Raw genomic sequence first — 25,910 nt, forward strand, 5'->3', positions numbered from 1 at the left:
ATATACCACAAATATTAAACTAAGAAAGCTAAAAGACTAATCTCCCAATTCAGAACTAATAAAATGCATTATTATGTTAATGTGACAAACTCAGGAAATCACAGGTTTAAGCCTTCTTGGCTGAAAACGAATAAAACCTTAAAAGTACATTCTGCCTTCTCATCTAAGAAGGGAATCAGGCTTCAAGTAAATTCACAGAAAAAAGAATAAAAATAAAGGAATAAAAATTTATTATAAGCTAAGAGAAAAGTTAAACGATAAAAATTATCCACAATTTTTATTTTTCCAGTTATCTATACCAACTTTTAGATGGATATTTTTTAAACAATATTTGTAAATTAGAGCTCCCTCTCCAATCTGCTTTTATTTTTATTTTTTTGTAACAGCAGTAACTCATGACCTTTTAAAGTCACAATCAAGTACTGTGTTAGGATCAATGCATTAGTGTTTATACGAGTTCCTAACACAAAAAGCGCTGTATAAGGCCTAGTATCTTTTATTATTATTTCCAGGGTGTATAATACCTCTGAAAAGCTCAAAATGCATAAGTGGAAAATTCCAACTTTTTCCATTTTACAGTCAGGCATATTATTTACAACTGATGAGGGTGGAAATATGAGGAAGCTTTAAAAATTAACACTGAATCTGTTTGTAACTTTACGTTCATAATTCTTGCTGTGGGGAAAGGAAGAACAAACTATTTTATAGCCTCAAGTAAGTGAACTGAAATATTTCCCTTCCACTGGAACCAAGGGAAAACCTCAATTACTCAAATCCCTTTCAGGATTGTCCAACTAGACTATAATAGAAATTCAATTAAATAGAATTTCAATTAAACATTACAATTAATTAAGTGAACTGTTTCTTCCCTTTGTACATAACTTCAGATTTTCTAACAAAGAACTAAACACCATCTCTTAACAAAAAGCCAAAGGAGAAAACATATCAAGGTAGCAATAAGCAACTCCCTCTATCAACCTCACAAAAACAACACTGTCTAAGTGAGTCCTTAACAAGAGGGTCTGTTATTATAGATACACGACAAGTAAAAACAGACCAAAAAGGGCAACTCTAGCTTTGCCCAGACACCTGGGAGAAAGCTGCTATCTCCCCCTCTTCTTCATGAATACACCTTGGCATATATGTTAATACTGTACAGTGAACTTCTCTTTCACTCCACTAATTAATTATTAAGCCTGTGTCCTGATGTGGACAGTACAGATAATTTAACTGATGATCCTAGTCTTCAGTAGTAATTTGATCCTTTGTATAAATCTTACTCATCTATTTACTGCAAAGACAGCCTACATTCAGGCAAGACAAGGATTACTATATAACGTTTTGTGTTCAAATGTTATTAGTCCAAGAGACAGGTGTTATTTCTAAGATTCTGGTTTACAGACTATTTTTCTCAGAACTAATTACAGACTTACAATGGTTTGACTTACTATTTTTTAACTTTACAATGGCACAAAAGCAATTTGCATAACAAACTACATGAGATATTCAACACTTTATTACAAAATAGGATGTTAGATGATTTTGCCCAACTGTAAGCTGATGTAAGTGCTTGAGCATGTTAAAAGTAGGCTAGGCTAAACTATGACATTCGGTAGATTAGGTGTATTAAATGCATTTTCAACTTAATGATGTTTTCAACTTACAATGGGATTATTCGGACATAACCTCATCTTAAATTGAGGAGCATCTGTATTTAGTATAGTACTTGAGAAGAAAGGTTGTTTTGAACTAAACTAAGTTTCAGTGTCACCTTGTAAAAAGTATTATAAATCTAGGTCCAAGAATCACCACATTACGTCATTACATGCACAATTTTACTAAGAAAGTCTTTTAGCTATGAAAACCTTTTTCAGAGTAAATTGTACATTTTTAAATAGCACTGATTGCTGACCAGTGAGTAGTATTCTCAAATAATAGGTCATCAGACATTATCTTTATTAGTCTGGGAAATTTTCAAAGCTAAGATTAGAGGTCAAGTGGCCTCTACTTAGGTGGCCTTTAAAAATAAAGTATCTGAACAGATACTAAATCCCTTGAGCAGAAAATAAAATTACTAGAAAGCAAGAACACTCAACAACAAAAACATGTTTTTCCATGGCCACACACCCCTGAGGTAGTAGCTATATTAGACTGTGCCAATTTCAAAGGCCAGAGATGTCACCAAAGCTGGCCAACCTACTATACGCCTAAGGACATCTGAGCCATGAAAGTTTTAAACAAGGATGAGTATTGAGTAAACTCAAATGTCTACCTCAAAAAGTAGTTACACAGTCAAAATTCAAACAAAAAAGTTACGGGAAATTTGGTTTAGTCATCAACTTCAAAAATGCCAAAGATACATGGTATGGAGATTGGAAAAGGCTTTGAGAAACATTTGGATTTCTGGGAAAAGTCTTTAGAAAACACCATATCTGTTATTAAAAAGGCACTGAATTATCATAGGCTATTTTGAAGGTAAAGGATATTATCATGACAATGTAATTATGAATCATATAATAAATAGTATGTACACAGTTTCTCAAAGCAGAGAATCTCACAGAGATCCTGCCTGATAGTTTAGAAAGCCAAATAGTAAAGGATTCTGGAGTTCAGAATGTGCCACAAAGGAAAAATAAACCAGGAAATTATTTTTATATGACAAATGATACACATATAATGTGCTTACAATACTCAGGATTACATAATCTAGACTAGAGTCACTGCTTTGTCAAAGGCCTCTACATTGGAAATGAATGCCATGTGGCCCTGCACTGTCAACTCTCAAGGGCTTGTAGACTGTTGTTTCATTTCTTCATTTATTTTAAGTGTGCCATCTGAAAAACAATTTTGTGATGGCCTTTGGTTTTGTTCATTTGAGAACCATCAGAGGCTGTGTTCCAAATTGGTACATGACTTCCACTAGGTTCAGGTGTCCAAAACACAATCCAGGATCGGTGGCAATGATGTCTTCTGCGTTCCCTTCCAAAGTATGGTCACCTGGACATACACTATTCAGAGACAATAATATGCTCATGATAATACATTTTGTTTGGGAGGGAAATTTTTAGAGGATGTCTGAAAACATATTCTAATGACATTTAGGGTATCCACAAATTCAATGGCACAGAAAAGGCAGAATAAAAATCTTGCTTCTTTGCCTCATTCCACTGCTGATGGAAATTACTTGCATGTGTGCACAAAGATATATATGCAAAACAAATTTTTATTTCGTAACCTTAGCAAGAAGGAAAAGAGGGAGGGAAGGGGAAAGGAAGGAGGAAGAGAGAGGGGAGAAACCTAAATCCCATAGTAAACAAGCAATTAAAATATTATGGTACATCCATAGTGTGGAATGCTGAATAAGTAGAGATTTCTGTGACTGTCATAATGCAGAGTAGATACCCTGAACACTTTCTGATTAAAAACAAAGCAAAAAAAAATCTTTTTTAAACATTCTCTTGAGTACCCACAGATGCAAGATTTCACAAAGGTCCAAAATGTAGTGAAATCTGGAATTCTGGAAGAAAGCAAAAAACTGAAGAATTTCTGCTGAATTCTAGGGACCTAGAGCATCCACACTGGCACAGAAATAGAATATAAAACAGGAGGTAAAACCTGGTGCCATCCAAAGTAAGAATGCTGTTAGGCAAACCCTTGATGAAAGCCAGGTTCCCAAAGGGTTCTACATTCAGTCAAGAGTGAAGAATAAATAAACTTGCCTCTCAACAGAGTAAAATAGAAGAAACTTGTCTATGTATATATACCTTGGTAAGGAGTAAAATGAAAAGACAAAAATGTCCCCTAAGAATGTGTAACCATAAACTGGCCTTCTCCTGGGTCATGATCCAAATTTAATCTAATATATGGGCCAGAAAATCTCAAGCACAGAATTTAAATTACAACGTTCCTAATTAGGCCTGAGTGGCAAAGTTCAAGTAAACTTGAAGACAGTTTAATAAAACACAGAGAGGAAAAAAGATGTAAAAAAACAAAATAAACAAAACAAAAAAAATAGGATACAACATGCAAGACCTGAGACAATATTGAGCAGTCTAACATATGAGTAATTAAAGGTCCAGAAGAAGAGAGAATGGAACAGAAGAAACATTTGAAAAGATAATGTACAAAAATTTTCTAAAACAAATTTTTAAAAAACAAACAAAAAAACCCTAGACATAACATAATTAAACTACTGACAACCAAAGATAAAGAGAAAATCTTGAAGGCAGCCACAGAAATGACACATTACATTTAGAGAAACAAAGGGAACAGTTACAGCAAACTTCTTGTCACAAACTATGCAAGGCAGAAGACAATGGAATGACACTTTCAAAGTACTGAAAGAAAAAAGCTATTAACCAGCATTCCATACACAGTGAAAATATCTATCAAAAATGAAGAGTAAATTCAAACAAACAAAAGCTGAGTTTATTCTGGCAAACAAACACCACAAGAAATGTAAAATAAAGGCAGTTCTTCCAAAGAAACAAGTATGATCTATGATCACATATGGAAACAAAGAAAAGTATGGAAACAGTATAAATTAAGATGAATAAAATAGACATTTTTTCTTATTATTAATCATTTTAAAAGATAGCTGACTGTCTAAAGCAGGAATTGGCAAACTATGGCTTGCAGCCTAATCCAGCCATGCTCATTTAAATGTTTACATAATTTATCCAGCTGCTTCCCGTAACAATGGCAGAGTTGAGAGATTTATGACAGAGATATGGCCAGAAAAGTCATTTTACTGGCTATGAAGCTAAAAATATTTACTATCTGACCCATTACAAAACAAGCTTGCCAACTCCCGATCTAAAGCAAAATAATAATATATTGTGGGCTTCGTAACTTATGTAAAATGTATAACAATAAAAAAAGGAATGGCGGAAGGGATTTCACATGTAATATAAGATGAAGTGGTATGGTATTATTTAAAGGTAGACTGAGATGAGATAAAAACATACCTTATTAAAAAAAAAGGACAATCACTAAATTGAAAAATTAATACCGGGGACTAATAACCCAAAAATGAAGGTAAATAGAATCATAAAAAAATACTCCATCAAGGGGCAGCCAGTTAGCTCAGTAGGTTAGAGAGCGATGCTGGTAACACCAAGGTTGCTGGTTCAATCCCCGCATGGGCCACTGTGATCTGCGCCCTCCACAACTAGATTGAAACAACGACTTGACTTGGAGCTGATGGGTCCTGGAAAAACACACTTAAAATAAGTAAAAGTTTAAAAAATAAAAGAAAATATTCCACCAAAAAGTGATGGCAGGAGGCGGCCGGTTGGCTCAGTTGGTTAGAGTGCTGTGCTCATAATACCAACATTGCCGGTTCAATTCCCACATGGGCCAGTGAGCTGCGCCCTCCATAACTAGAGTGAAAACAATGGCTTGATCTGGAGCTGATGGGTCCTGGAAAAACACACTGTTCCCCAATATTCCCCAATAAAAATTTTTTAAAAAGGCAGAAAAAGAAGGGAAAATGAGTAAAGAACAAATGAGACAAATAGAAAATAAGAAGTAAGGTGGTAGATTTAAATCCAATCACAGCAACAATTACTTGAAATGTAAATGATCTAAACAGCCCAATAAAAAGGCAAAGATTCTCAGAATGGATTAATTGGCATGACCCAACTATTTGTAATCATTAAGAAATCCACTTTTAATAAAAAGACATAGAGAGGTTCAAAGTAAAAGCACAATCACTTCCACTAGGATGGCAATAACCAAAAAGCCAGATAATAGAGACCCGGGTAGTCCCAACCTGTCCGTAGTTTGGTGTTGCCATCTGCCTCACACTGCAAAGTAGGGAGCTTGTCTTCTAGAAAAACGAAGTCATCTTTTCTTCTGAAAAAGCTTCCTACATAATTGGCTTTGGCATGTTCCAAGAAAAGGAAGGTAGGGATTGAGGCCTCATGAGTGGGTTTTCAGTTGAGGCAGAAAGACAGTGGTTATAACCAGAAAGTCTAAAGTGAGGTATGTTTACCTCCAGAACTCATCACTGTTAACCCAGCCTGACATTCAAGACAGTTGTAGAAGTAGATTCTTTAATAATGAAATAATAATACAAAAAAAAAAAAAGATAGTAACAAGTATTGAAGAGGAAACGGAAAAATTGGAAATCTCACACATTGCTGGTGGTGCATCTGCTGTGGAAAACATTCTGGCAGCAGCTCACAGACATGGTAAACATAGTTAACAACTGACCCAGAAATTCTACTCCCAGGAACACAGCCAAGTGAAATGAACACACATATATATGCACAAAAACTTGTACATAAATGTTCAAAGCAGATTATTCATGATAGCAAAAAAGTGGAAACAATTCCATGACACATGATGAATGGATAAATAAAATGTGGTATATCCATACAATGAAATACTATGCAGCATAAAAAGGAATGAAGTAATGACACATGCTACAACATGGATTAACATTTAAAACATAATGCTAAGAGGACATAATCACATATTGTATGATTCCAATTACATGAAATGTCCAAAACAGGCAAATCTGTACAGACAGAATACCTAGATGTCCAGGAGAAGGGGAGATTATGGAATAACTGGTAATGGGTTTAGGGCTTCTTTTTGTGGTGATACATATGTTCTGGAATTAGATAGTGCTGATAATTGCACGATCTTATGAGCATTCTAAAATCTACTGAATTGTACACTTCAATTCAAAATGGTTGAAAATTTGATGTTATGTGAATTTTAATTTTTAAAAAGCCAAAAGATTTAAATGCACTTCATCAAAGAGAGAAGAATGACAAATAACGAATGCTCAACATCACTAGTTATTAAGGGAAATGCAAATTAAACCCCTGAGGAGGTACCTTTATACACTTTTAGATTGCCTAGACTTGACAACAAACAAAAGCAATACTAAGTGTTGGTGAAGATGCAAAGCAACTGGAACTCTCATATAGAGCTGACTGGCATGCAAAATGGTACAGCCACTTTGGAAGAGTTGGGCAGTTTCTTATAAATTTAAGCAATCACTCACCATTCAACCCAGCAATCCCATTTCTCGGTTTCTACCCAAAAGAAATGAAAACATATGTCTATGCAAAAAACTGTACACAAATGTTTATGGTTGTTGTATTTATAATTGCCCCAAACCAGAAACAATTCAATATCCATCAACTGATAAACAAATTGTGCAACTACACAATGGAATGCTATTGGGCAATTAAAAAACTAATTACTGATACACCTAACGACATGGAGAAATCGCAAAAGCATCATGCTAAGTCAAAGAAGTCAGACACAAAAGGTTACATACAATATGATCCTATTTACGTAACATTCAAAAAAGAGCAAATTCACAAGGACAAAAAAACAGATGAATAGTTATCAGAAAGTGGGGGTAAAGAAGACTTTCTACACTTGGACATGAGAAAATGTTTCAAGGAGATGTAAATATTCTATAACTTGACTGTGGTGGTAATTACACAACAGTATATATTTGTCAAAGTGTACAGAACTTACAACTAAAAAGAGCCAAGTTTACTCTACGTAAATTGTACCTGAAAAAAAACAACCATCAGGAAATGACTACTTCCAACAAAATGGAAATAACAGATTAACAAGTATATTTGAGACTCGATGTGACTAAGAAAAGAATAACATTCATTTTTTTGAATTATGCATAAAACTGGGTAGATACAAATCAAGAATTACTGATAACAAAAGAACAAAATTCTGGAAATGAAAAGCAGTAAAAATAACTATGGTTACAATAATTAGTTAAGGAATACACAAGATAAAAAGATGTAAAATGTGAAATCAAAAATATAAAACATGGGGGGAGCAATAATGTTGAGCTTTACAATGGAATCAAACTGAAGTTATTACCAACTTCAATAGACTATTACAGATATAAGTTTCTATACATAAGTCTCATGGAAACCACAAAGCAAAAACCTACAGTAAATACACAAAAGATAAAGGATTATAAGCATATCACTAAACAAAGTCATCAAACCACAAAAGAAGAGAGCAAGAGAAGGAGGAACAGAAAGGAACCATAAAAAACTGCCAGAAAACAACAAAAATGGCAATAAGCACATAACTATCAATAATTACTTTAAGTGTAAACAGACTAAATTCTCCCATCAAAAGACAAAGAGTGACTGAATGAATAAAAGAAAAACTAAAAAACCACAACCCATCTATATCCTGCCTACAAGAGGCTCCCTTTAGATGTAATGACAGACACGGGTTTAAAGTGAAAGTATGAAAAAGAGATTCCATGCAAATAGAAACCAATAGAAAGCTGGAGAAGTTATACTTATATCAGACAAAATAGACTTTAAGATAAAGACGCCAATAAGAGACAAATGAGGTCATTACATAATAGTGATAAAAGGGCCATCCAACAAAAGGACACAGCATTTGTAAATATTTATACACCCAACATAGGAGTACCTAAATATACAAGGCAAATAGTAACAGATCTAAGGGAGAAATAAATAGCAACACAATAATGGTAGCAAAATTTAATATTTCACTTACATCAATGGATAGATCATACAAACAGAAAATCAATAGGAAAACATCAGCCTTAAACAACACATGAGACTAAATGGACTTTCCAAAAGCAACAGAATAAACATTTGTCTCAAGTGCACAATGGAACATTTTCCAAAACAGATCATGTTAGGCCACAAAACAAGTCTTACTAAATTAGACTAAAGAAGACTGAAATCATATCAAGCATCTTTTCCAACAACAATGGTATGAAACTAGAAGTTAATGACACAAGGAAAACTAAAATACACAAATATGTGAAGATTAAATAACATGCTATTAAACAACCAGAGTCCAAGAAGAAATGGGTCAAACTGATGGGTCAAAGAAGAAATCAAGAGAGAAATCAAAATCAAAGAGAAATGAAAAAATACCTTGAGACAAATGAAAATGGAAATACAACACACCAAAATTTATGAAATGCTGCAAAAGCAGTTCTCAGATGCAAGACATACCTACCTCACTCAATAAAAAAGAAAAGTCTCAAATGACCTAACTTTGCAACTCAAGGAACTAGAAAAAGAATAAACAAAGCCTGTAGTTAGTAGAAGCTTGAAGGAAATAACAAAGATTAAAGGAGAAATAAATACAGGCTAAAGACAATGGAAAAGACCAATTAAACTAAGAGCTGGTTTTCTGAAAAGATAAAATTGACAATCTTTTAGCTAGACTCACCAAGAGAAAGGACTCAAATAAAATCAGAAAAGAAAGGGAAATATTACAACTGATGTCACAGAAATATAAAGGATCTTAAGAGATTACTATGAACAATTATATACCAACAAATTGGACAACCTAGAACAACTGATAAATTCCTAGAAACATAGAACCTACCAAGACTGAAGCACGAATACAAAATCTGAACAGACCAATTACTACTAAGGAATTAGCAATCAAAAACCTCCCAACAAAAATCCAAGACCAGATGGTTTCACAGGTGAGTTGTACCAAACACTTAAAGAATTAATATAAATCCTTCTCAACTCTTCCAAAAAATAGAAGAGGAGGGAATTCTTCCAAATTCATTTTGAGCCCAGCATTACCAATATCAAAACCAGATAAGGATGCCACAAGACAAGAAAATTACAAGCCAGTATTCCTGATGAACACAGATGCAAAAATCCTCAAATATTAGCAAACCAAACTCAACAATATTAACAAACCAAATTCAACAATACATTAAAAGGACTGTACACCATAATCAAGTGGGGTTTATTCCAGGGGTTCAACATACACAAATTAATGTCATACACCACATTAACAAATTGAAGGATAAATATCATACGATCATCCCAATAGATGCAGAAAAAGCATTTGACCAAATTGGCAGAAAAACATGGCAGAAAAACATCCATTTATAATAAAAACTCTCAACAAAGCAGGTACAAAGGAAACATATCTCAGTATGATAAGGGCTATCTATGACCAGCCCACAGCTAACATCAGACCCTATGGTGAAAAGCTGAAAGCTTTTCCTATAAGATCAGGAACAAGACAAGGATGTCCACTCCCGCCATTTTTACTCAACATAGTATTGGAAGTCCTAACTAGAGCGATCAGGCAAGAAAAAGACATAAAAGGCATCCAAATCAGAAAGACACCGTCATTATTTACAGATGAATACCCTACACTCCATCACAAAACTGTTAGAATAAATGAATTTAGTAAAGTTGCAGGATACAAAATCAATATACAAAAGTCTTTTGAATTTCTACATACTAATAATGAATGTTCAGAAAGAGAAATTAAGAAAATAATCCCATTGGAGTTCTGGGCAAGATGGCGGAGTAATTGAAAAATAAAAAATAAATAAAATATTAAAAAAAAACAAGAAAGAAAATAATCCCATTTACAATTGCATCAAAAAGAATAAAATACCTAGGAATAAATTTAACAAAGGAGGTGAAAGACCTGTACACTGAAAACTCTAAGACATTGATGATAGAAAATGAAGAAGACACAAATAAATGGAAAAGTATTCTGTGCTCATGGATTGGAAGAATATTGTTAAAATGTCCACACCTCCCAAAGCAATCTAAAGATTCAATGCAATCCCTATCAAAATTGTAATGGCACTTTTCACAGAAATAGAACAATCTCAAAATTTGTCTGGCATCACAAAAGACCTGCATTGTGTATTTGAAAGCTGTTAAGAAAGTAAATCTTAAAAGTTCTCATCACAAGAAAACAAATGTATAACTATATGTGGTGATTGATCTTAACTAGATTTGTTATCATGGTGATCACTTTACAATATATACCGATATCAATCATTATCTCGTACACTTGAATCTAATATTATGTGTCAATTCTGTCTCAATTTAAAAAGAAATAAATACCAGCTTGGGCATTCATAATATATATCATCCAAAATATATACACAGGATGCCAAAAAATGTATACACATGACTTGTATGCACACTCATCTTGTTATCGGTATATATTATTACAATTTTAATAGTTTTTTCCTTTCTTAAAATGTGCATACATTGTTTGGCACTCTGTGTGTGTGTGTGTGTGTGTGTGTGTGTGTGTGTGTGTGTGTGTTATCACCAGACACATCAACAGGAAAATGTGACCCAGAGCCAAGAGAAAATTCAGTCAATATAAATGGACTCAGAAAGGAGAGAAATAATGCCATTAGCAGAGAAAAGCTTTAAAATGCTGTAACACAATTAAGAATTAAAGGAAGACATGAACTTAAGCAGAGAAATTAAAGATAAAAAAGAGTCAAGTGCTACTTCTGATGATCAAAAATCCAGTATTTAAAGTAGAAAACATTCACTGGATAAGCTTTAATGCAAATTAGACGCTGTAGAAGAAAACAAAGACAAAGCAATGGAACTACCAAAATGAAGCAGTGTGAGGGGGGGAAAAAAGCTATTAAAGCCATGAAAAGACATGGAGGAAACTTAATGCTTACTGCTAAGTGAAAGAAGCCAGTATGAAAAGGCTATATATTGTGAGATTCCAACTATGGCATTCTGGAAAAGGCGGAACTATAGAGACAGTGAAAAGACCAGTGGTAGCCAGGGGTGTGGGGAGGGAGGGAAGGATGACTAGGTGGAGTGCAGAGCATCTGGGGAACAATGAAACTATTGTATATAATACTGTAACGGCAAGCACAAGATATTACACATTTGTGAAAACCTCTAGAATTGCAGAAAGAATAAATCCTAATGTAAACTATGGACCTTAATCATAATGCATCAATATTCCTTCATCAATTTGTACCAAATGTACCATACAAATACAACATTTTCATATAGGAAACCAGCAGGTAGGGGGAAGCAGTATGCATGAGCTCTGTGTACTTTCTGCTCAATTTTTCTATAAACCTAAAACTGCTCTTCATTTAAAAAGACAAACCAAAAAAAAGAATTTGGGGACGTGTTAAAAGATCACAGGAAAGAGCCAATGGCCAAAGTGGAACTATTTGAGCAACAAAATAATTTACGTAGTATTAAATTTAACCTAGAAATACAGCACCTAGACCTGCCATACCTCAGGCAAAAGAAATCTACAGAACATAATACATTCAAATCTAACTCTGAGGGATGTTGCTAAATCTTGGTATTATGCTATCCACCAACTACTCCCTATAATCATATACCCCTTCTGCCTTTTCTCTTCCAATGCTCATACTGCAAGCATTATGCAAGGCTGTTGGCTAAGCTATGTCTACCCAAAGTCAATCAGAGAAATCATTTATTTTCAAGGCTTCAACTTGGCTAATGACCCTCAAAATAGTATCAACCCTTACCACCTACACCATGTCTGCATCATCTCAAGGTCATTTCTACTTATATGTTCCACATCTCCTCAAATTCAACATGTCCCAAATTAAATTCATTTTATCTACCCATACCAGCATTCCCTAAAAGCAGTTTCCCCATTGCAACTTCAGCTTCTATCAATACCACCACTTGTCCACTCACCTAAGTGTCGAACCTGGAGGTATTCTGCTTCTCCCCTATATTCCCAATGTATCACTGATTCATCCCTTTTGTTCATACTGATCCTCTCTTTCTCTCCATTCCACTTTTGCCACCTTAGTTTATACCCTTGTTACTATACTCCTGAATTACTTCAATAGTTTCATACCTGTACTCCCTGATTAAACTCTCCCTAATTTACCCTAAATATATTACCAACAATTTTCATGTAGCTAGCCCTCAATTGTTGGTCACTGTAATGACTTATTGTTGTTGATGAATTTAGCAGACAATATCTATTCTTCTTTCCTTGTTGATAGAGCCCCAGTTTCGTTTGGGTACCCTCCATTTTTCCACGTGACTCAGAGAAGTGAATCCTGGGATGAATTTTGACTGTTTTTTCCCAATCATGGCAGTCCCATCCCCCCAAGATATAAGCCCAAACACGTGGCTTAGTTCTTCTCATGAAATGTGAGAGGTAGCCCTTTTGAAAACTTCTGGGAAACATTTCTTCGCTCCTACAAAGGTGACACAGAAAACATGGTACTTTCTAATTCTGGATATTGTTACGTCTGAAAGAAATCCTTGTAACTCCTTCTGTCAACGTGAAGATGAAGCTGGCAAGCACAGGAGGGAAGGTAGAGGCAAGAGTACTGAAATACGTAAGTGGAACTGAAGCCCACACACAGTCCCTGAGGAGGCCTGATATACATAACATGGATAAATTTCAGAAGCATTACACTTGATGGAAGAAGCCACACAGAGGAGCATATATACTATAACGATTCTACTTACATATTCCATATGAAGTGCTAAAATAGGTAAAATCAATCTACAGAGATAGAAATCAGATTATCGGTTTAGAGCAGGATTTGGGGAAGGAGAAAATTGACTTAGAAGAGGCAAGATGGAACTTTTTAGCGTAATGAAAATGTTCTATTTTGTGACTGCAGTGGTGGTTTCATTTGTCAAATTCATCCAACTGTACTCTTTAAATGAGTGCACTTTATATAAATTATATCTCAATAAATTTGACTTAAGAAAGATAATTAGTACTACAGTATGCCAAATGGTTGTAAGTGCCATAGAGAAAAATAAAGCCAAAAAAAGAGTACAAGAGGCAAGTACTCTCTTTGGGGGTGGAAGTATGGGGGTGGTGTATAATTTTAAATAGGATGGTCATGAAAGGTCTCAATACCTTTTTAGTAAAGACCTGTAATTCATGTAGACATCTAGAAAAAGGGTTCAGGAAAAGAAACCAGTACCTGCAAAAGCGTTTGTCCTTTTCAGTGATTAAAATGGAAAACCACCTAACAGTTTTGACTAAAGTGATCTACATGTTTTAAAAGGTCACTCTGGCTGCCCAGTTGAGAACAGCTATGAAGTGGTAAGAATGGAAGCAGGAAGGAGGCAACTGCAATAAATGGTAGTTTAGACCAGGGTGACGGTAAGTAGAAATGTTCAGATTCTGGACTAATTTAAAGAAAGCCTTTGCTAATGGATTGAAAGAGAGGAAGCAAGGATGAGTCCAAGATTTAGAAAAACTGGAAGGGTAGAAAAGCCATTTACTGAAATTAGGAGGACTGAGGGAGAAACTGGTTTACATGTAAACAGTGAGAATTTTATTTTGGTCAAGTTAATTTTAAGATGCCTATTAGACATCAAATGGAAATGTAAAGCAGACAGGTAGATATACAAGTTTGGAGTTCGGGGAAGGGGGTCTAAGCTAAAGACAAAAATCTGGGAGTTGTCAGTGCATAAAAAGGCATTTAAAGAGATAAGCCTGGAGGAGATCACTAACAGACTAAGTACAGACCCGAGGAGGGAAAAAATCCAAAGGCTGAGCCCAAGGTCAATCTAATATTTGGAAATGGGAAATAAAAGGAAACAGTAAAGGTGACTGAGTAGGAATGGCCAGTGAGATAGGAGGGAAACCAAGACGTGGTAGCCTGAAAGCCAAGGGAAGTAGTGCTTCGAGAAGGAAAGAAAGAGCAACTGGACTAAACACTGTTGATCAGTCAAATAACATGAGGACTGAGAATTCACTGCAATTGTTAGACAATCATGGTACTTTAAGGAATCCAATCCCATGTAAACATTCTTTGTTCTAGATGAATAACTCACACACTGCTAGGTTCAATGTGTACTAATTAAAAATCACTGTGTATTTTTAAGTCAAACTGTTACTCCTGAAATGGAAGCAGTAGTATGTTCATCTATTTTAAACATGATGCTTATTTTTGGTCACTATTTGGTATTCTAAGTATTCTGGTAAATAATCACCTCTGATGTTTACCACTTTTACTCTGGCCTCATCAAACCCCAAACATGTCCACATATAAGCATCAAGCTATGCTACAACTTTTTCCAAGATGTGATCTTCATTTTACTAGTAGGTTAAAATGGAACACTGAATAAAATATAACCCTTGGATGGCAAAAAATTACTACCCAATGAGTACTGAAGGGCACAAACAGAACCAGAAGACTCCTGGTACAAAAGCAGAAAGTCACAGTGAAATATAAATATATTTTGGCACAAATGCAAAAGACTCAGTCAGACACACACATACAGGATACATATTGTGGTCCAAATCTTTTTACTCTGAGCCAAACAACGTAAAAGGCTCGGCTTAGGGCAGTCATGCTCTTATCTATTTAAAGATATTTTTAATACGGGGCTCCTGTTCCTGTGCAAATTTTGATATGAGAACATTTCAAGTCCTCTTCAAAGCCAAAGGAATAGTGTCTTCCAAGTTATCTGGTCCATTTCAAGGTAACGGATCTTCCTCAGAATAAGGGTTGGTAATGAGAGTTCCTGGCCAGGACAATGAGATAACATTCTCCCAGACAAGTCCATTCAAACTTGAATTCTAAAAGCAAATTGAGTATACATTCTTCACAAAGCCACAGGCACTAATGGTGCATGCAACACACTGCAATCCTAATTGTTCCATCTGGGCAAAGGATATTTGCAGTTCACAGCAATTCCTGTATAAGAAAAGAATACTATTATAACAAGTCGTTATCAAGTGTGTGTTCATAGGTATATATGGACTGCCTTGTACCTTCCAGGTCAAAATGTGTTTTCTGAGCTCCTTTTCAGCTGCCTCATTAAACAGATGATATTCCTTGATATGAACACTTCAGTCTTCTCTCAGATTAGATAGCAAGTTGTTCCTAAATTTGCCACTATGAGATAAGTGGCAGTTAAAATCAGAAGATTCTCGGTACAGCTTAAAACTGATTGTTTTCCATTTCAGAGAAATTCAGCTAAAGTCAGAGCACACAGTTCCACAACGACAAAGTAACAAAGTTCAAGATTATTGCTACCTTTATTTTTTTATTTATAGAGGAACAACAAGGTACCTTTCACTCTTCCCTCGGTTAACTACACTGATTCTTGCTTGTCACCAAATGAAATACACTGTAGTATCCTCTTGTATTGTTGAATAATAGTTACTTTCATGCAACTAAAGTGGATTTTGTTTAAAACTCAGTTGAAAAAATAAAAAGGTCACATCTTTTAATGTCAGGAAATGCAGAAGCAAAGTCCTCCAAATAACTAAATGAATCAATTACATTTACCTTTTTAAAACAAGTTCAGGGCTGAAATAAGAAACCCTACAAGGACACAGTAAATAAAAATTTTACTTTAGCATGTTTGTACATCCCAAAGTAAGCATAACGAACCTTCTTTGTCCTTTTTTACAATAGACTTCTAATTTGTACGACATGTTCAAAATTAATTTCCTATGTTTCAGAAAGATTGTTTGGATCCTGGAGGACATAGGAGGGGAAGAAGGGAAAGAATTATTAAAAGTACTCTTCTGCAGAAGAAACATGGCTATGTAATTCCTACACAAATGTTTGTTAACTTCCCCTGGCATAAAAAGTGATTGATGTCATTCTACACAGCAGTGCAGCAGAGTTCTAATGAACACTAAGTTTTGAAATCACTGACAACTTAAGGAAATTAAGAATATTACTCAAAAAATCTCCTCTCCCTAGAGTACCACATCTGTGGAAGAGAGAGTGCCCATCTGGGGTTATATACATATGCAACATCAACAAAACTGAAGTCATTTTTCCTTGCACAACAGGAAAAGCTGTGGTTTTTCCCCTTAGAACTCTGAGCAATGAAAGCCATGACTTTAAATGGCTCTGTATAAAAACACATGGGTGGGTCATAGCCTATTAGTAAAAGCAGCTCAACATCAAGAACAACTCTTCCTTTAAAATAAAAATTTAAGAAAATAACTAAAAATTCCTTCTTACCTCTGAAAAATCATTTTATCTTTGCTTCATTTTCTCTAAAATACAGATTAATACCTTTAAAGAGGGTATAAAAGGAGCTTATAAATTTGAATTTGCAATATGCTCTCACACCAAAAGTAATCTGCACATTATTTTTTTTCTCCTATAGCAAGCACTAAATAAAATATCCAAACTTGATTCTAGCACGAACAATGTAAACTAGTTAAGTATAACAGCAACAATATTTACTATACCACACTTTGTGGTTTATTTCCTAATCTCTTAGAAATAAAATTGGTACAACGATTTCTTCAGCTCTAAAAATGGCCTCAAATTGACTGGAATACCAACTCTACAGCTACACGAAATTGTAAAATGGTTGCAAAACTTAGAGGCAGTATAACTAGATCCCTTTCCATTAATATTTAACACAACTAAACTTCAAGAAACTGCAAAAATTTCATCCTGGCTTTACCAAATGTCACAATTCGAATTACAGGTCAACATCCAAACTAACAGTTCAAATCACAACAAAACCAACATAACATTTTAAATAAAGGGCAGTTCAACCATGCTGTCGTGGACAGTTCAGCTCTCTACATCTTAATTAGTTGAAAAATTGCTCAACTATTTATAGCTTTTTTTTTTTTAATTTGTTACGTATCAGGAATAGACCTACTGCTTGCACTTTCTACCTGTGCCACATTTATCTAAGTCTCACCCTTCTGGATCTTTTAACCATTAGAGATCAACCATCAAATTACTTCAACAAGTAGAAATAGTAACACCGCTCCCAAACAGCAATTTCTGCATTGCTAGACACTTATCTAGTTGGTAGATTTATACCATTGTTCATTCTTAGTTCCTTAAATGTAAAAAATACCCACAGAATGGTGGCATACCTCTAAATTAGTTTAAATATGGCACAAAGTTATTTTTAGGTAGGTTCAAGTTTTAAAAAGGCACTAATTCTTCTTAAAGGCTAATCTACTCAAGTTCCTCCCATATTAAAAAAAAAATAAACAGCTATTTGTCTCTTTTGGAAAGAAGAAATGTTATTTATGTAATGCTCGAGCAAAAGGATGTGAGAATAACAGACCTGACATAAAACCAGGGTCAGGAGCATACCTATTGTTAATAAAAATAAGTTTGACATTTATTCCAACGATGGTCCTTTCAAACACTAGCATTGCTAAATGTCATTTTTTGTGCACTTTCAAATGTAATTCTTATTTTTTTTAAAAGATTCCTCTCCTATGCAAAGCAAAAAGGAAGAAAACCACCATATACCATTATTAACTGGTTCTTATTCATGAAAATAAAGATATAAGACACATCCGTGAAATATTTATTTGAGATCTGTCTATTCCCTCCTTGCATGCTAGAAAGATACAAAGACAAACACTTCCAACTATTCAGACAGATCATTCCACAGTTGTAACTTTCATCATAGTTCTCAAAGCAGTACGGTGAGGTCAGCTCACAAACAGCTTCAGGAGTAAAACTAGAAATTGGTGGTAGTAGTATCAAGCTACATAACAGCCTCTCCAAAGAATATGAAGTAACAGAACTAAAATGTGCTGGCAACACGCCAAGAGGCTGGATAGAATATAGCTTTGAGCAACACATACGCAGAGCTTACAGTATACAGCAATTCATCATCTCTTACCCTGCAGCTTGATTTTCCTTGTTTTAGGCCAAAAATAGCCATATGTAAGAGGATTTAACACTACCAAATTTCTCCATACTTATGACCTGAAAGGCATCTGGGCTTGCAATGATTTGGTAAACTAAATACATACCCTAAAAAAAAAAAGAAAAATCTGACTTTCATCCTTCTGATGAGGAAGGTAAAACAGATACAATGATATTGATATTATTCTGCAAAGAATAGCCTTTATTCTCCAAGGATTATATTGCCCTCAGCTTGATTTGAAAGGCTTGGGTTTTTCTATATTGTCAGTTCTCACTGAATATCGCTGCAACTGGTTGGTGTTTAGAATTAGTCAACCTTCTCAATAGATTTAATAAAGAACTAATCCTGTCAGATCAAATGACATAATTTTGGTCAGAAACAATTCCTTTGACCTTAGTCATAATATGTTACTTTTATAATTTCACCTTTATTAAATCATAATAATAGAACAGAATGATAAACTCTAATTCTTAAGTCTCTGACACTCTCGAAACATATGTTCTTTCTAAGGAACCAAAAAAAAAAAGCAGTTATTTTAAGCAAGAGAAAGAATCATATTCAATTCAAATCAACACATCTATTTTGTGCTAGACATTATGCTGAAAAGTAAAGAAACAAAGACAATATATATCTGGTCTCACAGAGCTGCCAATCTAGTTGAGAAGACAGACCCATTTAAAAATCAACCAGTTTCTCTCTGTCTCCCTCAACGTGCTCTACTAGCTATAGGAACAAAAACCCTAAGATCACCCAGAGAAGTGGCTAAGTCTTCCAGGAAGGATGGAAAAATCTTCAGAGAAAATGAGCAATGTCTTGAAGGATAAGAATTTCACAAGGGAAAGTGGGATATCACAGGCCAAGAAGGACAGAATGAGCAGAAGCAAGAAAACACAAAAACATGGCATAGCATGTGTGAGGAAGCCCAGGTGGCAAGGGTAGGGATAACGATTTCTGGTACATGTGCTACTACTCTTCTATCCACACCCCATGACAGACATCACTAATCAATTAAAGCATGTTTGAAATCTACATGAGACTCAAACTCCTTCTCAACCAATAACCCAAAACCAGTGGAAGGAGGTAAGTCCATGAGATGAGATTTGCATGCTCTCCTGAGCTTGGGAATAGAAAGTGGTGGGACTTGAGGCTAGAAGGGTAAAGTAAGGACAGATGATAAGTGACCATGAATGCTAGACTAACGAATTTAGATTTTTATCCTGTGAGCAACAGAGGATGAACAAAGGATTTTAAGAAGAGTATTAATGTGGTCAATTCTGGCAGCTGTATGAAGAATGCCATTGGACAGACAGAATAAAGGTAGAAAGAACAGTTAAGATGCTATTGCAATAATCTAGGCAAGATAAAATGAGGCCTGAATCTCAGAGATGGCAAAAATCTACTGCAGGTTCTAAATAAAAAATGGAATGTTTTGGATTTTATAATTCATGGTTTTAAAACAGCAGTTTGAGAAAAATTAGTATTCTAATTAGAATTCCCAAATAATACTCAAAAAAAAAAAAGACAACTTAAAGTATAGACTAGAATTAAAGAAGTGAATCACAATGATACTCAAGATTACCCAAGACTATAAATTCAGAAATAGATATTTCAGGTTTAGCACCAAGAAAGAGAACGTCCTCATGACCAGACTAATACTCAGCAAGTCTTTTCTTCCTGAGGGCACTAATACTCTAGCCAAACAACAAACACTATTCACCTTACATGCCCCTACAACGCAGGGTCAAATGCACTTTCTCGGTGAGATGCAGAAAGCACAAAAGTCAAATTTAAAAACAAAGTTTGAAACTATATAGGAGTTCCACTTTACCCAAATATTTCAAACTACACATTAAAGAAACATAATTTATGAAATAAATCTGGAAATACTACTGTTCTACCATTAACTAATTCATATCCCAGCCTTTAAACTCTAAAATTCTTTGTGTGGAATACAACCTATCTGTAGTACTTCAGGCAGCTTTGCAAAAAAAAAAAAAAAAAAAGCAACACTTCTTCAGAATGTGTAATAAATGAAATTATTCTAATTAAAAATAAAAATTTCATTGCAGTTCAAAAGGCCAAAGATAATCAGTTTTTCTATTTTGGAAAAAAATTCTTTAACTGTTGCAAACAAAGGCTAGTGTAGTGATGTGAAATCCAAGTACAACATGTTAACAAGCATGCTAGAAAAGCTAGCATTACTGTTTTAAGACCTAAGGATATTCACATTAAGGATAAAATTATCCTGTAATGAATGCCAACAATGCCCTTCTTACTACACAGCCACATATTCAAGGGTTCTACTTTGTTCTCATCCCAATTCTTTTGTGTCCCAGTAATAAACTCTCAAATTGGGACTCTCTTCCTCTTAAAATAGCTAAAATGAAAAATATGAACTCTGGAGATAAAATTTATTTGTGGTATATTGTTTATTCTGAGAAAGCAAATCAAATGAACAGTTTATTATAATCTATCTCTTTTCCAGAAAGATATGGATTAGCTAGTCATGAACAGGGTCTACTTCTCATGATGTCATTCCAAAGCCATTACTACTAAACGTTACACATGTTATTCTTCCTTCAAATCAATCACAAAACAAGTCACCCAAAGACTGAGGTCAAATTCCATTCCAACGAAAGGCTCTCGAAACTTGAAAGTAATGGTCCACTTACTGAGTAATATTCAAAGACCAAATTCCAGAAAAACCCTACTGTTTTACCTCCCCCACTTTAAAAAAAAAAAAAAAATCAGTCTTCTCCTTTTAGCTCATTGTAATGGAATGTGACCTGTAGTTAAGGGCTTTTCCATTCCTTACTGCTCAGAGAACACGAAGCAGATCTATTCTCTCTTGTCAGAGCAAAATGTTTTTTAAAAGGAAAAAGTGAAATGTAGGTGGTTAATTCATATAATAACAATTAGAAACAAAAGGTAAATTGGTTTACTAGATTTCTCATGTATGACAGTTAAGATGAGTGTATTTAAATGACAATTGAATCTATTTTTATTTTACAACCCTGGTCAGACATCTGAAAGATTTTTTTTTTCTAATTAAAGTTTATTGGGGTGACAAATGTTAGTAAAGTTACATAGATTTCAGGTGTACAATTCTGTAATACATCATCCATATATCCCATTGTGTGTTCACCACCCAGAGTTAGTTCTCTTTCCATCACCATATATTTGGACATCTAAAAGATTTATGATTAGGTAGGGAAGGGGAGGTTAAAACTACAACTACTTAAATAAATCTCCATACACAAAATTACTATAAACATCTTTTCATGACAAATTTTTTTTAATCACTGAAGTTACACACTTTTAAGAACCTAGTAGTAGAGAGAACAGGGAAATATTTAAGAAATGTACTTCAAATTCTAAAATTAAACACATCTATTTGGGATTCGATGTCTCATTTTTGAAAAAAAGAAGATATTTGACTAGATGATCTTTAAAGCTACAGTGATACTTTAACCTGCTTTAAAACGAACCAATTCGATGATTTAATTCAGACAAAACCTCTCCCAAGATAATCCCCATAAGGATATATTTTACTTACATTCTTCCTACACCTTCATACATGTTAGTCTCGTCTACCAAAGTCATAATCTCTGTATCTGTAAGGTGTGCGTGCTTTTTCGTTCTGTTTAGCTGTTCAATCTGTATGTCTGCAAGCTTCACCTTCTGTTGAGTGTCAATAACTTTAGCTTGAAGCTCTGTGAAGGCCTAATAAAAACAAGTCCTTGATTTAGTAGGTGAAACACTTAATAAGAAACATTTAAGTTGAATCCAAATGTATTAAAATTAAGCATACTAACCAGAGACAAAGCTATGAAATTTACCAAAGCAAACATCAATAAAAGTCAGTATGATTATAATCAATCAAGCCACTAAGCTAACCACTGAAATTACCCTGCCAGAAGATGGAATCTATTTGAAGCAGAAACAAATGCACATTAAGTAATAACCATATCAAGTAGCAGGGACCCAAGGAGTAATAAAAGCAATGAATGCAATAAACAGAGGATGAAACCCAGAAATCCAAAACAAGAACCATAAATGTAACAACTCTCTACATTTGTATTATTCGACCAGGTTTCAAAGCACTTTCCCACATTTCAAATATTAATAGAAATATTAACATGAGAACACTGAAGGATATAATAATATCTCATTTATTCCTCTCAATAATCCTATGAGTTAGAAATGGCTATTTCATCGTTACGTTTACAAATTAAGTAACTAAATGTGTTAAAGAGCTGTAAGTGGCTTGCACAGGGTTGATGATCAAGTGGAAAGACAGGTACTACATTTCTTCTGACCCCTAGTTCAGGAATCTACCCATTCTACTGTCTACAGTAATACAAAGAACATAAATAATAGAGATATTTTAAAGAAAAAGACAAAAAAGGAAAACATTTCAAAGCATTGGTAGAATTGGATCATGGTCTTCATATACATGTAGCAGGCCAAATTTGAACCTTGTGTACACATATCTGAAAGATAAACACAGTTCTTAGATACTCTTGTTGAAGTGCCTGAAATCACTTTCACATGCTGTTAAATGTATGCCTTAATAATAATAACATTTGTGACTGCAATACATGGCAAAAGGTACTACTTAACTTTTATTCTGGCTTTGTTCTCACCTACTGGTAAGGTTTCCAAAGATTTATTTTGTATGAAGGGAGGTGCCTGAAAATTTCCTATTAGTCTCCAGCCCAAATGAAACCTTATGGAGATATTAGAAGATAAAATCTTTAAACGAGTTTCTTCAGTTAACTGGTTGTAAAACTATCCAACTTAAATGTGTAATCATTTTCATTTTCTTAGTTTTCATTCATTGCCCACAGGTGTCTTAGCAACAAATTCAAATAATATTGGGAGGTTAAATCCATTCATACCTTTATTGTTAGATCTTTCACTAAATCCAGACTTAAATTTGAACTTTTAACAGGAGAAAAAAGTAAATTTTTACACTGCTTTAAGCATTCTTAAAATGAATTTTGTTCTGCATGTAAAATTACCTGATTCTTCTGTACACAGTTTGCTAAGGGAGCTGATATATTGTTAAAGCTGAGATACTACAGCATTAGAGAACACCACGTAAGGGCAAAATTTACAAGTTTCAAAACAAGAATGACAAAAAGCAAGACATACACATAAATCCTCACAGCAATAACAAAGAGCTTCATGTATTAGGATCGACAGCTATTTCAGCTGTCCTAGTTCTCATGCAAAGGTTGACCAGAAGGGAATCTGAAGTAAAATTTGCTCTTCTGAAGAACCTAAGTAGTTAAAAGGTGTGGAGCAGACAATACTGGATTCTAGTCCCAACCTTTGATTCAATATTTTTCTGGAACTCAGTTTCCTTTTCTAGAAAAATATAGTTTAAACTAGATGCAGCCTAGGATCCTTTCCAATATCCGTCCCCTTCCCCCCAAAAAAAACTCTTTGGGGTCCATAATAGTGTTAGAATCCTGACAACTCTTAGATGATGAAAACGTTTCTGAATAATAACACATTTATAAGCAATTGTTAGACAAGAGAATCCCAATTCTTTCTGATTATCAATTTTATTTGTAAAACTTGGCAGGACTTGTTTCTTTTTCGACAAGTCCTTCAAAAAAGGTAAAAGGTGGGGAGCCAGAGCACTGAGACGCACAATGGTATGAGCATATCTAACTCTGTACTGCGACCTTTCAAGACATGGGATCGAATAAATGGCCTAAAGGCACTGGTTGGATTTGGAATTTTTCAAAGCAGATGAGGATGCACCATTACAGATGTCTAGGCTCGGGCAAACCGTCGCAAGGGGCTCCAATTTGAAACGCTTCTTTCAGGCCTCAATATGAAACTGAAGGCCCAAGCGCAACGTAAGGGCTCTGGAGCTTAGAAAAAGGGAGCAGGCCAGCTATTGGCGCACCAGACAACCAAAGACAGCTCAACGGGCTGTTACCCACCGGGAGCCGCTCGCCCCCTACTCCAACTTAAGAAGACCCGGTCCCGCCTTGGGACTTCAGGAAATCATTCCCCAGTTCCCTGGGGCCTCTTTCCGTCTTCAAGACTCGAGCCTCCTCGATATTCTTATCCACAGTCCCCTTAGCGATTAAAGAGAAGCCTCGGCCTGCTCAAGACGCTCTCTTACCTTCTTCAACTCCAAATCCACGGGCGCCGCCATCTTGGCTCACTCTCTGCGCCTGCGCGATGGAAGAAGGCCCGAAAAAGTGAGGAGGAAGGGCGCGCTTTGGCCGTGTCATTGTCCCCCTTTCTTCTGCGCCTGCGCACAAATCGGGCTTGTCGGGCTTCTTCCCTTCACCCGGGCTAGTGGCGCTTGAAATAAATATTCTGGATTCGATTCAGCCTGTGTTCCCCACGTGATCTGTCAGGCTTGGGCTGCTTCTCCACATCCTTCCAGCCACAACATCAACACGCAGATTTCGTGTGTGGTTTTAAGCATTTTGACAAATAGCTTAGTTTTTGCTGCTAAATTGAGACGTATGAATATCAGACCAAAACCTCTTCAGTCATTCAGTCCTTCAGCTAGTGCCTGTGCTGTCAGGGATGAGAATCAGCCTACGCCTCAGGCATGCCGTTATGGAGAAGACCAGAAGATTATTGGAGTGATCTTCCAAAGAATTTATTTCTAAGGAATGCTCCTGGAGGACATTTTTGACATAGTGGTTCCCAAGAGAAGCCAAAAAAGTTTATTTAAAAAACAACAACAACAAAAAAAAAAAAAACACGTAGATTGTCTGGTCCTCATCCCAAATTTAATTACTTAGAATTTTTGAGATTGGGGCCCAGAAATTTGCACTTTTGCAAACAATCCTTATAACCTGATGCAAAGTCATCTGCAGACCAAATTTTGAGAATTTGCTGTAAAAGATCTAGCATTTGAACCAGAATGTTGGATAGAAATTGGACTTTTGGACATGGCAGAAATGGCTGTTTTATCTACTCTAAAAACTTGTGAGGGAAGGGAAAGGGAATGAATTTGGAACCGGCCAGACCTGGATTAAAGGTTTGGTTTACCTTGAGCCTAGGTCTGTCTGGTTCCATTTACTAGCTATGTGGCAACAGAGTTTGTCTTCTCTTTTAATTTGAGAATAACAATATTGTCCTAATAGGGTTATTGTGAGGAATACACAAGATCAGGATGAAACGCTCCAAACATAGCACCACACACACAGTAGGTATTCAATGAATAGTTGTTAGTTGAGGTGGTTAACATTGTCATGTTTGTCTTTCAATGTCCAGCAAACAGGTCACCTCCTCCATTATGTCTTTTTTTTGTTGTTTTACATCGCTCAACAACCAAAAATAATATCTCCTCTAAACTCTCCTCAAGACCACATCTGTTCTTCTCTTAAGGCACATGAAACTTTCTACCTTCAATTTGTTTTTCCTTATTAGGCTGTAAGCTCCTTGAAATCAAGAACGATAGAATAATTGTTCTCCCAGCATTTATACCAAGAACAC

The 25,910-nt window shown here is 35.2% G+C and overlaps 1 protein-coding gene across 1 annotated transcript in view; it reads right to left on the minus strand.

Annotated features, from left to right (window-relative positions):
- PFDN1 (prefoldin subunit 1) overlaps positions 1 to 24,710 on the minus strand; it is a 54,527-nt gene extending 29,817 nt beyond the window's left edge. The window contains exons 1-2 of the mRNA XM_081035793.1: positions 24,577 to 24,710; positions 21,988 to 22,154 (exon numbers count right to left, since the gene is read on the minus strand). Coding sequence (XP_080891919.1) covers positions 21,988 to 22,154; positions 24,577 to 24,609 — 200 coding nt within the window. The 5' untranslated portion in view covers positions 24,610 to 24,710. The remainder of the gene's footprint in view (positions 1 to 21,987; positions 22,155 to 24,576) is intronic.
- Between the last annotated feature and the right edge of the window lie 1,200 nt (positions 24,711 to 25,910).

Source organism: Rhinolophus hipposideros, assembly GCF_964194185.1.
Source record: "Rhinolophus hipposideros genome assembly, chromosome: 23".
NCBI classification, from domain to species: domain Eukaryota; kingdom Metazoa; phylum Chordata; class Mammalia; order Chiroptera; family Rhinolophidae; genus Rhinolophus; species Rhinolophus hipposideros.